This window comes from Engraulis encrasicolus, chromosome 7, assembly GCF_034702125.1.
Source record: "Engraulis encrasicolus isolate BLACKSEA-1 chromosome 7, IST_EnEncr_1.0, whole genome shotgun sequence".
Taxonomy (NCBI): domain Eukaryota; kingdom Metazoa; phylum Chordata; class Actinopteri; order Clupeiformes; family Engraulidae; genus Engraulis; species Engraulis encrasicolus.
Window position 1 is genome coordinate 18,331,908 of NC_085863.1, and position 13,600 is coordinate 18,345,507.

General features: G+C 42.2%; 1 protein-coding gene across 3 annotated transcripts in view; it reads right to left on the reverse strand.

Annotated features, from left to right (window-relative positions):
- Positions 1–4,141: 4,141 nt before the first annotated feature.
- tpcn1 (two pore segment channel 1) overlaps positions 4,142–13,600 on the reverse strand; it is a 31,676-nt gene continuing 22,217 nt past the window's right edge. For all 3 annotated transcript variants that reach the window (XM_063202994.1, XM_063202996.1, XM_063202995.1), the window contains exons 18-27: positions 12,436–12,543; positions 11,084–11,155; positions 10,388–10,477; positions 9,430–9,545; positions 8,726–8,772; positions 8,280–8,348; positions 7,813–7,912; positions 6,508–6,644; positions 6,182–6,262; positions 4,142–5,510 (exon numbers count right to left, since the gene is read on the reverse strand). In XM_063202994.1, coding sequence (XP_063059064.1) covers positions 5,406–5,510; positions 6,182–6,262; positions 6,508–6,644; positions 7,813–7,912; positions 8,280–8,348; positions 8,726–8,772; positions 9,430–9,545; positions 10,388–10,477; positions 11,084–11,155; positions 12,436–12,543 — 925 coding nt within the window. In that variant the 3' untranslated portion in view covers positions 4,142–5,405. The remainder of the gene's footprint in view (positions 5,511–6,181; positions 6,263–6,507; positions 6,645–7,812; positions 7,913–8,279; positions 8,349–8,725; positions 8,773–9,429; positions 9,546–10,387; positions 10,478–11,083; positions 11,156–12,435; positions 12,544–13,600) is intronic.

The following is a 13,600-nucleotide window of genomic DNA, read 5'->3' on the forward strand; positions in this document are numbered from 1 at the left end:
GTTATCAGTTGCCGCCAGTGCATCCAATGCTGAGGAGGAGAGCAAGAGACTCTAAAGGCTGTATATATTCCACTTCACAGAAATTCAAGAAGTGTTTGTGAAGGAAAACAATTTAAAAAAACAAAAACAAAAAAGAACTTTGCAGCTCGCAGTTGGAAAACCAGTTTTATAACCTCAGCATAGCCCAATGTTCCAGTATGAAGTATTGTTCTTTAATCATGTGACATTATCTTTTTATTTTTTTCCCATTGTGTAACCACCATTCTAGCGAAACCTGTTGTATACCGTAGAACCCATGTTGTTTTATTCTTTAATTGTGTGCTGGTCTTGGTAGGAAATAGTTAAGTATTATTTTCCATCACGTTAAAACAATTTTTACATTTTGTATTAAAAAAAAAAAAAACCCTTACTTCTGTGTAAATTTTCCGGGAGATGGACTGAAGCAGCATTCCATGCCAGATAAGTCACAAGTGATTTCGTTTTTCTTCTACATACAATCGTACACGTTGGAAAGTGAACAATTTTACTCACTGTTTCAAGTTAAAAAAAAAAAGATTGCCCTTTAGAAAGAACCATTTGTCAAGGGGATACTTTAAGTAATAGTTTTGGGTTGTCCGTTATTGCTGAAATGTTATGGCAATGCAACGTGTCCATGAGGACACAAGTCGCTCGTCCTAAAACTGATTGTGGTGAACTGGGTCTTAAACAAAAACCAATTCTGTATTTATATTGAGTGTTTTTAAAATGACAGCTAAGCGGAAAAGAGATGCTTAGATTTTTAAATTGCATTGTATATTTTGTAGCGTTCATCAGCATTGAGATCATGTCATGTAAAAAAAAAAAAAGAAGAAACCGTGAATGGCTTTGTAGTTGTCATTACAGCCTATTTTCTCTTCCCTAGAAATGCGTCCGGAATTGTTTTCCCCCCTTAGCAAAAACATGCACACCAGTTTAAGTCAAACGCTATCTATTATGGCAGCTCCTCAGTGCATAAAATGCCAAATAATAAATATGTCTTTAGCAAAGCCACACACCCACACACCCCCGAACACCTGCTTGACTTTGAATGATGAAATCATGCTGTTTGGCTGAAGAGGTATCTTACCAAGTCTGTCTTCATAAGCATATCTCATTTAGGCTGCTCGCTGAGAGAAAAGAAATGTCTAAAGGATTGGTCCATCTCTGGAAGCTTTTGTTTTTTGTTTGTTTTGTTTTCTAAGAGTTTTGATCGCACCACCAACACTATCAGTGGATTCCATGCACTTCATCTCATTTCATTTTAATACATATATTTAATAAAAGGGATTTGTCATATGTGTTGCTGTTTTTAGTATTCTTTTCCCCTGTGTCAGTCATCACTTGTATTTTCTTTGGGTTGGACAATGGCATTTCAAAGTCTCCAGAATTTGGACATCTCTATACATTAATTTAATTTTAAACCTGATCACAGCAAGACGCAGTATCAATATAAAGTATAAATTATACATTTATAAAGTTTAAATTTATACTTTTGCATTGCTGGCTTTGTGGATGATGTTTTTGCCCGACTCTGGCCACCATCCTACGCAGTACACCTTTAAGCTTAATGATTTCAGAGATGCTGGACAGTGAGGTGACTGAGTACCAGCTGAAAAAACTATTTAGAAACCTTACATTTGCTGGTAGGTTTCCCAAGGACAAGGGGGGTTTTCATGCATAGGCTACTACACACCCACAAGTGGAAAATCCGTAGAATTATCTTGGGTCATGGCTGCATTTTTCCCCCCACTTGCTCCACAATCATTCGCACAGCCATTAAACTCACAAAAAAGATGTAAATATAAGTATTTCTTTATTGTGTAAATACATTTCAAAACATAAACAAAACAAAACGAACGGAATGCACATCTTATGGGTTAAACACTGACCAAAAAAAAGAAATGATTTTCTCCATCTGAGTGCCCTCCTAGTAGGAGCCATGCATTTGCCCAGAAGACAATACGGTTGCATTCCAATATGCGACCTTACGTCCTCCACTTGTGCTTGTGGCCTCAAGTTTTGCTGATGCCCCGCCTCCATGGAGAAAACAAATAAGTTTCCCCGCTGTCAGCCTAGCCAAAACAGTTTTTGGGGGACTGTTCTTCATTCACTTAACAATTGAGCTATTGCGAGATATTGAAATATAATGTTGTTGTCAGTGATGTCATCATGACAAATTACTTCCTGGTACGAGGCCACAAGTACAAGTGGTGGACGCAAGGTCGCATTTTGGAACGCACACTTCCGTCCTCCCTTGCTCACTTGCCTGCTTGTAACCTCATGATGACGTCACCGACGACAGAAATTAATTCAATATCTTGCAAAAGCACAATTCTAACGTAATTTCCTCATTTGCAAATGGGATTGCAACAGTTCCCCAAAAATTGTTGTGGCTAGGCTGACGGCAGGGAAACTTCATTGTTTTCTCCATTGAGGCGGGCGTCAGCAAAATGCGAGGCCACAAGCACAAGTGGAGGACGTAATTCCGCATATTGGAATGCAGTCTAGTGCTGTGGAAGGCATTACAGACACAGGATGTGGACCCACTGACCAATGGATGAACCCCCTTTGGAAATGTAAGCTGATAACATAAGGAGAATGATTACACCGAGTACGTAAAGGAACAATGCCATGGTGTTACTGCTGGGCCATGCATATTTCAGAAATATGGTTTAGTCACTAGCCAAGCTAGGTTGACCCTGAGCGAGTTGTAAACCTCCTAATAGAAGGGAGAAGAATAGACTTGCAGGGGTATTCTTCAATCAAAACAAAACCACAGTTCTCTCCTATTATAAGAGTGAGTTACCACTTGCTCAGAGTTACCATACTGAGGTAAGAGACAGACCCTTCTTTCTGGAATAGCCCTTGGATTTGAGTAGACTGCGTTTAAACATCAAGGCAATGAAATCTGCAAGCCACTGGAGCACTAGTTGTAAGTGAAATGGATAGACCTGTAATACTCTCGGATAATTATTATAACCTTTAGTAAAATAATCATGATTCATTTAAAAATATCATATAAATATAAAACTGCTCTGTTTCAAGAATTAGGCCCAATGATGGATATAAAACACTAGACTTTCAATGCCAGACGGATTACACACAATCAAAAGCATATCGGCTGGCTGTCCCATCTTGGGGATCCCTTTCCAACTCTCATGTGCAACACACTTGGGCCAATGACATGGAGGCTATTTCAATGACATGGGGGCTATTCCAGTGACATGGGGGCTATTCCGAGAAGATTATTCAATAGGTTGTACTGGTAAATCAGCTAATAGAAGAGCCTTGGATCCTCATTTCCTTAACTATATCTATTACCAATCTATATATTAACAATCTATTAGAAGGGCTACCACTTTCTGTATGTGAACATGTCCATGTTTATCACTTAACCCCTTCAGGAATCCCTAATATGCTCACATCACAAGAGTGATTTTTTTCTGTTGTCTTGGGATTGGTGTGTGTGTGTGCATTCCCAGGCGGATGGGTATGTTGCATTCACTCGAATACTCCCCTAAGCCAAATAGGATGGTTGAGGCCTCCACACATGTTGTATGTTCTGAATCTGCATATTAAGGGTACTACCTTCAGGTCTATTGAAACAGATTTCATTTGCTTTAAATCTAGAAATGTAAGTGTTACTGGGAGCACTAGGTGGTAACACCACCACGCATGTCACATGATGCACTGGCCTACAGGACCCCACGTTCACATAGCTTGTGCTTGTGCCTCAAAGTCAGGAGTGTCAAAGGTGCATTTCAAATTGCACAGATTTGCACATAACACTTCATCGTCACTCCACATGAACTTTGAAATGAAATCTTTTTCAACGTCTCAGCTTGGTAAAAAAAATCATTGAAAACATTGAATAATAAATAGAAATGCATATCGACAAATACATATAACCTGCATGTATTGCTGTGCTGCTGTGGCTGGAATCGGCTGGGATGCGTCTTTATTTTAATGTCACAATAAACCTTTGAAAATACTAGGGATGCACGATACCACTTTTTTTGAAAACCGATACGAGTACAAGTACATTAATTTTTGTACTTGCCGATACAGAGTACTGATACTGATACTTTTACCCCCAACATACAAAGAAGATAAATGTATAGCCTTGTTTTTTCCACCAGTGACATTTGTTCTATTGTCAATTTCCATGTACAGAAGATTTACGTAAATGTTATGAGTAAATGTATGAGGCGGCGGTTTTCCCACATGCTGCTTTCAAGTCAACAGAACGTGACGAGATGTTGCATTGTTTCATCTAATAACAGTATCGGTGCCTGGTATCTGCAAGTATTTGACGAGAACAAGTATGAGTATAATGAGCAAGTATCGGGGCACACGCCGATACCAGTATCAGTATCAGTGCATGCCTAGAAAATACAGTGCTGGAAGTTAAGCATGATGAGTCGCTATTCATGAGAGTGAATGTAAGAGTCAGAGCGCAGCGTGGTCTGTTAAGTACATGTACAGTGCAATATATAGTGTCAAAGGCCCTTCGAATATGCTCCCAAACCCATATACTGCGTCAAAACAGCCTACCAGCTCATGTTCAGGAGCAGAACACATGTAGGGGGATCCAACAGCACAGCTTCGTTCATCCACACATCAGCATGATCCAAATAGGATCATAGAAGAACAATCACCTCAATGGAGGCTTCAATAAATCCAGTAAGGGGGAGTATCTTTTGGGGGTGGGTGGGGTGGGGGGCATGACGTGGCAAAAAAAAAACTGTGGAAGTCGGACTGATTTCCACTTGATTCGCTGTTGTATCCAACCTGCCTCTTGATTCGCTCTTGTATCCAACCTCCCTCTTGATTCTCTTTGCAAAACAAGTGAAGACAGCAGCAGGAGAAGGTCCTGGATGGATTTGCATCTTTTCTTAGTGTCTTTGCCTTTTAAAGTCCCCTGTATAGGCTTTGATGAGACATGTAATGCTGCTGTGGTGGCTGGTCAGCCAGCTAGGGAGAGAGAGAGCTCTATTGCTGCTCCACATTTAGCTGCAGCCTCCACTAAACCCTGTGATGCCCACTGGTGTCCACTCCCGCCTGCTACCTGGCCAAGTCTGCTCATCTTCAACAGTTGTGATGTACTGTAGTGGATACCGAATTCCCCTTTGGTCTTAACCCCTCCAACGTACTGGAAGGTACTCTTCTGGAAGGCGAGAGATGTGGAGGAGAAGGTTGGAGAAGGGTTTTCCTAAATATTAACAGACGCCAGGCTAAGACAGGGAGTGATTTAGTCGATAATATCCCACTGAATGGTGCACTCATCACATCGTCCTTACGTCCGTGGAGTGCTGGTATCTGATCAAAGCGCAGGGCCAAGGGGGTTCCCGTGCAGGACAGGTCGTTGTTGGACCTCCAGCTGGCCTTTAGTTGATGCTGTGCGTTGAGACGACTGGAAACTCTAGCTCGACCTGAGGAGACTCAGCTCCCAGCTCCGGAAGGTTGCCGCTCGAAAATTCCGTATACCATTCCTACCGGTCAGAAACAGAAACAGCTCGCTCAATTCACAATGTCGCTGCAGAGTCCTATTCTGTCACAAGTTAGCCGTTATAAATTAGCCGTTACCAGAATGACAAGGTTAAAAAGTCAGCTTCAACTAAGACAATTTTCTGCTACCACTTTTTTTTAAATACTTTCCGGTACATTTCGGGTGAAAACCCTTCTTCACGTCTGAGGAAGGGTTTTCACGCAAAACGTCACAGAAAAAAAATATAAAAAGTGGCTGACTTTTTTCCTGCCTCTTTATCTGGTTATTTGGTAGTCCTGCTCCCAGGTCAAACGTTTTGGTATGCAGGCTTTAACCTACTCCTTCAACCAGAATGACAATGACCAAGTCATAATGTATTACTAAAGGCTTTGTGTGATGTGGTAGTAGTCTAGTACTATGGCAGCAAAGTGTTTTCAATGACTATTACAGCATTCCATTGGGGGAATATTGTGCATTGTGAGACTACAGTTATGCACCTACACAAAGAACAGTCCATAATTACTACCTACTTCTACTTAAATATTTGTTTACTTCACAGTCGTTATTCAACAAGTTACACTCTTCATGGCTAATGACTAAACTTGTGCGTGCAATTTTCTCAAACCAATACAGTGATAAGTAAGGCTAGCTCTCCTAATCATGTTGCACGCTCACCTGAATCTCTTCCTGGTACATCCGTATGCTGAGATCACTCTTGGTCCGCGATCGGCGCCCCAGGAAGACTACAGAGGAATTCTGTAGTGGGAAATTAACAATAAAGAAACATCAGAGGCTCTAAAATAACTTTTTTCCTCACCAGGTAGATGTTAATCTTACTAGCCAAACACACACTCACTAATGGGTCAAAGTGGATAGTAAATTGGTCTTTTCTACAAACCAAACTGAAATTTCACCAGCAGTTGGGTGCAGAAACACACACAAACACACACGCAGACGTTCACAAACCCACACGTCTCATCAGTCATGGTTATGGTCCTCACCTGGTGTCGTTCGAGGGCCAGACAGATGTGCTGTAGGGAGTTGATGTTGGAGCCGGCCCCCACCTGCTTGTAGAACTCCAGAGCCTGCAGAGCCTCCGCCCGCCGCAACTCCACCTCAAACACGATGCCCTTCTCATCTGCAAGAGGACACCACAGGATTACATTACATTATATTGTATTGTATTCCACCTCAAACACCATGTCCTTCTCATATCTGCAACAATACAGGATTACATTACATTCTATTACATCACATCACAAAAACACAATGCCCTTCTCTTCTGCAACAGCACACCACAGGACAGGATAACATTACATTAGGCCTAATTCACACCAGAGCGCGCAAAAACGCGGAGGGACGTAAGCGTTTTTTACCGGCGGTGGCAAAAATACATGGAAACAGATCTGTCCTTCCACACCAACACGCGACAGTCAGGCAGTAGCGGTGCGGGAGATGGCTATAAATGGTAAATGGACTGCATTTATATAGCGCTTTTCCACTCCTTCGAGCACTCAAAGCACTTTACATTGTATGCCTCACATTCACCCATTCACACACCGGTGGCCGTGGCTGCCACGCAGGGTACCACCCTGCCACCAGGAGCAACTTGGGGTTAAGTATCTTGCTCAAGGACACATCAATGAGGTCAGGCAGAGCGGGGCTCGAACCTGCAACCTTCCGGTTGCTGAACGACTCCTCTTCCACCTGAGCCACCACCGCCCCTATATATATAGTTGTAAACCCACTCCACGCTGCATTTGCGAAATAGAACTCGAGTGGATTTTGGGACAGCAGCGGCCGGTGGTGTCCCGTTGAAATGAATGGCAAAGTAGCAAACAAGCTTTGGCTGTGGGGGGGATTTTGAACAGGACTGGCCGGCCACACACACTGATGCTGTTGGTGTGAAAGTCCAAGTACAACACACTGGCCGAAACTAAGCAGAAAGACCTCTTGTGTGAATCTGGCCTTACAAAAACACAACACTCTTCTCATCTGCACAACCACAGGACAGAGTGACTTTACATTACTTTACATCACAGAGTCACAAGGGGACAATGTGTCAACTGACATGGAATGCCCCATCAAATTACATTACAAAAACATGATGCCCTTTTTATTTCCACAACCACAAGACAAATCACAATATATTACATTACATAACAAAAGCGTGATACTAGAATTTCTGGATTAGAATTTTACATTTAAATGAGGGGAACACCAAGGTACAATGAAATTGTTAGGTTAAAAATATTGTGCATTATAAAATCTATTATATAAATGATATGATATGTAAGTGTACGAACCTTCTGGGTCCTCGAGGGCCTCTTGTCTGTTCCTGCGGCTGTAATTCATCCTGAAGACGAAGGCGTCGAGTATGAAGGCCACAATGATGGTCATCACAACCTGCAGACACCAAAACACACAGGACACAAAGAAATGACAGAACTGCTCAGTCGCACGAGTGGTTCTTGCATCAATTAATTGATTTGTAACCCTGCTTCTAGACACATTCAAATAATGATGAACAAAATATTTTTTTAAAAATTGTAATTGAGTGGGAAATGTCAAACATTTACATTTCTTTTTGTAAATTAACAACAATACTGTCAGAAGGTTTGTAAAATCTAAAACGCATTATTTGTAGCTATTTTATAAAGCATTAATAAAACTTAGTCAATAATTTACTACTGATGAACAAAACATTGACAAATGTGTTTATTATTGACCAAGTCTCTTTAAGAGATGGGCATCATAACCAAAGGTCCCTCACCATGGTGACGATGTAGAAGGTCATAAAGTAGAGCCTACTCCAGTGGGACGTCTCAGATGTCACCCCTTCCTAACGGACCATTCGGGAGAGAACGTGTGTTATTACAGGGCTCACAATTTTTTTTTCTGTAAAGTAACAGCTACTGTGTCTGTGACTCTATGCTAGAAGATAAGGTTTCATTTCAAGGGAATACATTTCATCTGGACATCATGCATATACTGTAGACCTCTGAGCATTCCCAGTCAATGTACAGACACATGCAGGGATTTATTTCAATGATACAACCAATTGCAAAGCAAACAACTCTGGCCAGTTAATATGCGTCGTATCACAACAGCATAATAATATACCAGTAGTTTTGTATTTGGTATACATATTGGATGGCTTACACGGTAATGATGAATAAGTTATTCATTATTCAGCAAACAAAAAGATCGGTGTCTTACCATGGTAATGTACCAGTTGTTGACTACAGTCAGCTCAAACAACGTCACTGCAAGAGACAAAACAGAAAGGCTTGGAGAATGTTTTTTTTTCACATATCCTGCTACCATATTAGCACTAGCAGTTTGTGACCTTTAGATACATGTCTTCAGAAATTAAAAGGATGTAGACATATACCAATATGCATGTGCAAAATCAAGCAAATAATGACAATGACAATGACCACAACACAGGGTTCCCACTCTAATTCAGATATAAAATTCCATGATTTTCCATGACTTTCAAGACCAAAAAAAAAGAATTTCCATGACCACTTCGGTAAAAAGAAATGACGCTGAACAGTTTTAAAAAGTATGAAGACTGAAGATTATCACCCCTAGAGCCGATGCAGAGCCAGACTTAGGCGGGCTCATTGCATTCTAGAATGTTGCATATTACAGCATGAAACCAAACCGTCTCTGGCTGGCGAAGCGTTCTAGTACAACCAGTAAGAAACAATGTTATACACCAAACGAAAATGTTTTTTCTTAAACATAAATGTTAAGAAAATCCCATGATATTCCAGGACTCTGCATGCAAAATGGTAAAATTCCATGACCTTCCATGACTGGAAAAACTTTTATGAAATTCCATGATATTCCAGAAATTCCAGGACCCGTGGGAACCCTGACAACATCACGGCTGCTCAAAAATAAGGCAGTCCTACCAAAGCTGCTGAGGATGTTGTCAAAGTTGTTGAGGTAATAGTAGCCGTCCTGAAGCACGGTGCGGTTGCCAACAGTGGTGTTGAGGTAGCGGTAGGACTCCGCCACAGTGCTCTCGCTGAGTGACACAGAGACACACACAGAGACAGTTGAGTCAGGTGTTAAGTTTGTCACACTAAAACACAGTAAAAAGGCAGAAAATGTGCGTCTACTGTAAAAAATTGATGTGATAATCCTTCTCGTCTGGGGATTAAACATATTAACTTGTTTCTCATGATGAAGAACATAAAACAATCACCTACAACAAATTGTTGGACTGTGCTGTACAACCGCGGTGACAGTATTTCTCTGTGTATGCAGGGGTGGGCAATTATTTTGGTCCAAGGGCCGCGTTGGGTTTAGAAAGTTGACCAAAGGGCTGGATGTCGTAGGCAACTTGCCCGTGCCAATAATAAGAAATGGTGTACACCAACATAATTACACCATTGTCATTTATGCCATTCCTGCTAATTGTATTTAGATGTAGACTTCAGTAATCTTAGTTTTCCAAGACCCTTGTTTTAGGTATTCAATTTAAGAATGAGTGACCATATGAATCTGCATTTTTTTCTTGGAAAGGCTCTGAGGGCCGCATGAAATGGCCGAGCGGGCCGCATGTGGCCCCCGGGCCTGAGTTTGCCCACGTCTGGGTTACTGCATTTTCCCTTTGTAGGGCAGTTTAGGCTTCAACAACTCAAACAAGAAGCATATGAACATCTACACACCAGCAGAACACCACAAAGCCCAATCAACGGCTGACTCAATACCCAGCGTCCAATAGCTGATTCACAAGGGTTTTAGAAGAGTGACGATTTGTTTTTTTATGAAAGACATGTTCTTTGAAGAGAAGAGTTTTCAGAACACACACACACACACACACACACACACACACACCACTGCAAAACCGAATGGCTGTCTCACTTGCAGCAGTTGGGCTGGATGACACCGGCAAAGAACTCCATGCCCACGATAGCAAAGGAGTAGTAGAAGATGATGAGGGTGAGACCCAGGCTGCAGAGAGAGGGAGAGAGAGGGAGAGAGAGAGAGAGAGAGAGAGAGAGAGAGAGAGAGGGAGAGGGAGAGAGAAAGCGAGAGAGAGAGAGAGAGCGAGCGAGCGAGAGAGAGAGAGACAGAGAGAGAGAGCGAGAGAGCGAGAGAGCGAGAGAGCGAGAGAGCGAGAGGAAGGGAGGGAGGGAGAGAGAGAGAGAGAGAGAGAGAGAGAGAGAGAGAGAGAGAGAGAGAGAGAGAGAGAGAGAGAGAGAGAGAGAGAGAGAGAGAGAGAAAGCGAGAGAGAGAGAGAGGGAGAGAGAGAGGACACACGGTGAACACACACAGCTGCAGTAACATCTGGGGGATGTTCCGAGAAGATGGTTCAATAACTAACCAAGGCAAGTTAACTTCAATATAAATATGGTAGTAAACCTACTAGTAGAGTGAGCAACATGGCTTTTCTCTCATCAAGAAAAAGTCAGTGCTCTGATATTAAGAAGTTTACCACTTTGTTGAGTTAACTTATCACTGGAAGTTGTTAAACCTTTTTTTCCTGGAATTATCCCTCTAGTCAACACAGAGCACAAGATGCCTTGGAAAAAAAATCTGAATTTTCTGGTAGATCACCTGGCCATACGTGGGAAGAGCTCATAAATGGTGTCCAAAACATTACGATACCTCTGTTTGATTTTGAACAATCTGAAAAAGAGAGAATATAAATAGAGAATATTACATCAAAGATCAGAGCTGCTGAGAATGATGAATGAATGATTACCTTCTCCAGGCATTCCTGAAAGGGAGACTGCATTTGAAAGCCAGAGCTAAGTACTTGTGTCCTACGCTGCAAACTGTCCTTACAAAACCATTACAATGCACTACTATAGCACCCCCTTGGGGTTAGGGTCTGGATAAGGGTCATACTAAAAGCCATACTGTAGGACAGTGTTTCCCAACCAGGGGTACGTGTACCACTAGGGGTACGCGAGCACACCTCAGGGGGTACGTGGAGAAATGTAATAATAACAAATACATGGGGTGAACCCACTTTGGGATAGCAGAATAGATATAGATCATGCATGAGGGGGGTACTCTTCATATGACAACATGGCTTAGGGGGTATACAGAACAAAAAAGGTTGGGAAACACTGCTGTAGGACACTTTGGAGATGTAGGATACCCTGTCTGAACACTGGGGTATGTTTCTCGAAAGTGTAGTTGTTCAGCCAGCTAGAAACTTGGGTAGTTGGCAATGGGAAATTACATTGGAGAAACAACAAAGTAGCTAATGTAGAAAGCAACTATGGTTTCGAGAAACGCACCCCTGGATTGAACAACCCAAGAAAGGGCGGTGTACTGTAGTTGGTCAATCATGACTAGAAAATAACACTAGAGGTGACCCCGCCCCCTTTTTACGGCAATCTGTAGCGGCCATTATCTGTAGGTAGATCAGAGAAATGGAAATTAACGGAGAATGAGGCTCACCTCTGTCAAAAATGGCTTAATCATGTGAAAATGTCCATCAACACACTATACAAGGACAATAGTTGAAGTGTGTTGCTAACTATGTTCATAAAAGATATTATTTGATTTTTAAATGTATTTTATCGACTCATATGATTTAAGTAGATATTTAGCCTGACATTTCAAATCTGGTCTTTGATTAATGTGTTACTTCATATTCACACAGTTTTAGTCAATTTTTTGACAGGGGTGGGCGTGTTCTCCATTGACTTGCATTGCCTGAAGGTACCTACACTACCTACGGAAGTTGGGAAGCTCCATCTGCCATTTCCCAATGCTGTAGTGTTATTTTCTACCTCTATGGGTGTACTGTAGTTGGTCAATCATGACTAGAAAATGCAACTAGAATGCCTCTCTGGTCTGGAGGTACTGCAACAAGGCAGGTAACAGAGTGGAGGCAACAGCAGCAGGCAGGTCAACAGCGGCAGCAGTCTGCAACACAGGGTTTCCCCTCTCACCGCAGCAACTGCAGGGGCCGCAGGATCACGATGAAGTAGAAGGGCGCCATGTTGAAGGCCAGAGATATCAAACCCAGAAATGCCAGGGCAGTCACAAAGAAATCAAACCTGAAAACAATTGGGGGAAAAAAAAACATCTGGTTAGGATCTCACACACACACACGCACACACACGCACACGGTGCACTCTCCTGAGAGTAATATGTGAAAAGTGACATTAGAAATGAGAATGAGAAATGTAATGAGTGAAATGGCATTGTGTGAACCATGATATGCGAAATGTCTTTGTGTGATATTTGAAATGTGATATGTGAATCATAGTGTAACGGACTGCCCTCTGCTTCTCTTCAAGCGAGAGCAGCGTTACCATTTCCTCACTACATTTCCCATACCACATCGCAAACTTCAATCGCGGGTGTGGTCTCTAATTAGGCCAAGTTCAAGCTCAATGGCGGTGAGGCTGTCGAGACATCCACATGCAAGCAGCGTGAGAGAGATGGCAAAGAGTGTGCAGCTGAGCAGATTGCCTTTATCCGGACCAAGCGCGTGAAGACTGAACTGCACGTTCCTCAACGGTATTGCGGGCATGTCTGCGTAAAGGGATCCTCGTCTGTGAACAAGTGTGGACCAGGGCGTGCCGAAAAGGACGTTGTCAACAAAAGCTTTGTTTCATACAGACCCGGAGGTCATTCCCAAACCAACCACTTTCGCCGTCTGGACACCTCCAGACCTGGGCGAATGCATCTGTAAAGAAGGACGGTAAAAAATAGAAGGTCTCCAATCTTCACGCACGTGGCTCTTCTGCTCTCTACCTCGCTCCTGCTCACAGCTCTCACCAGCTTCATCTAACCACCTCTCCCGTTCCAACAAGTGCATACACAACGTGCGCACCACACGCACACGCACACGCACACGCACACACCAACAAGTAAGTACATTATTGTTTGGTATGAACTTTATTATAATTTGAAAATAACGTTTTGTGTCATTTGAAATTGAGAAGTGCACTAAAAATAAGGACTTTTGTGTCTAACTGAGTTCTTTTCTGGTCACTTCTTATTTATTCATCGTGGGCGTGTAACTTAAGTTAAACCGACGGCAGTGGTTTGGCACACAACTCAAAAATAATTTAAAAAAAAATTAAAACATGGTATGTGAAATGGTAT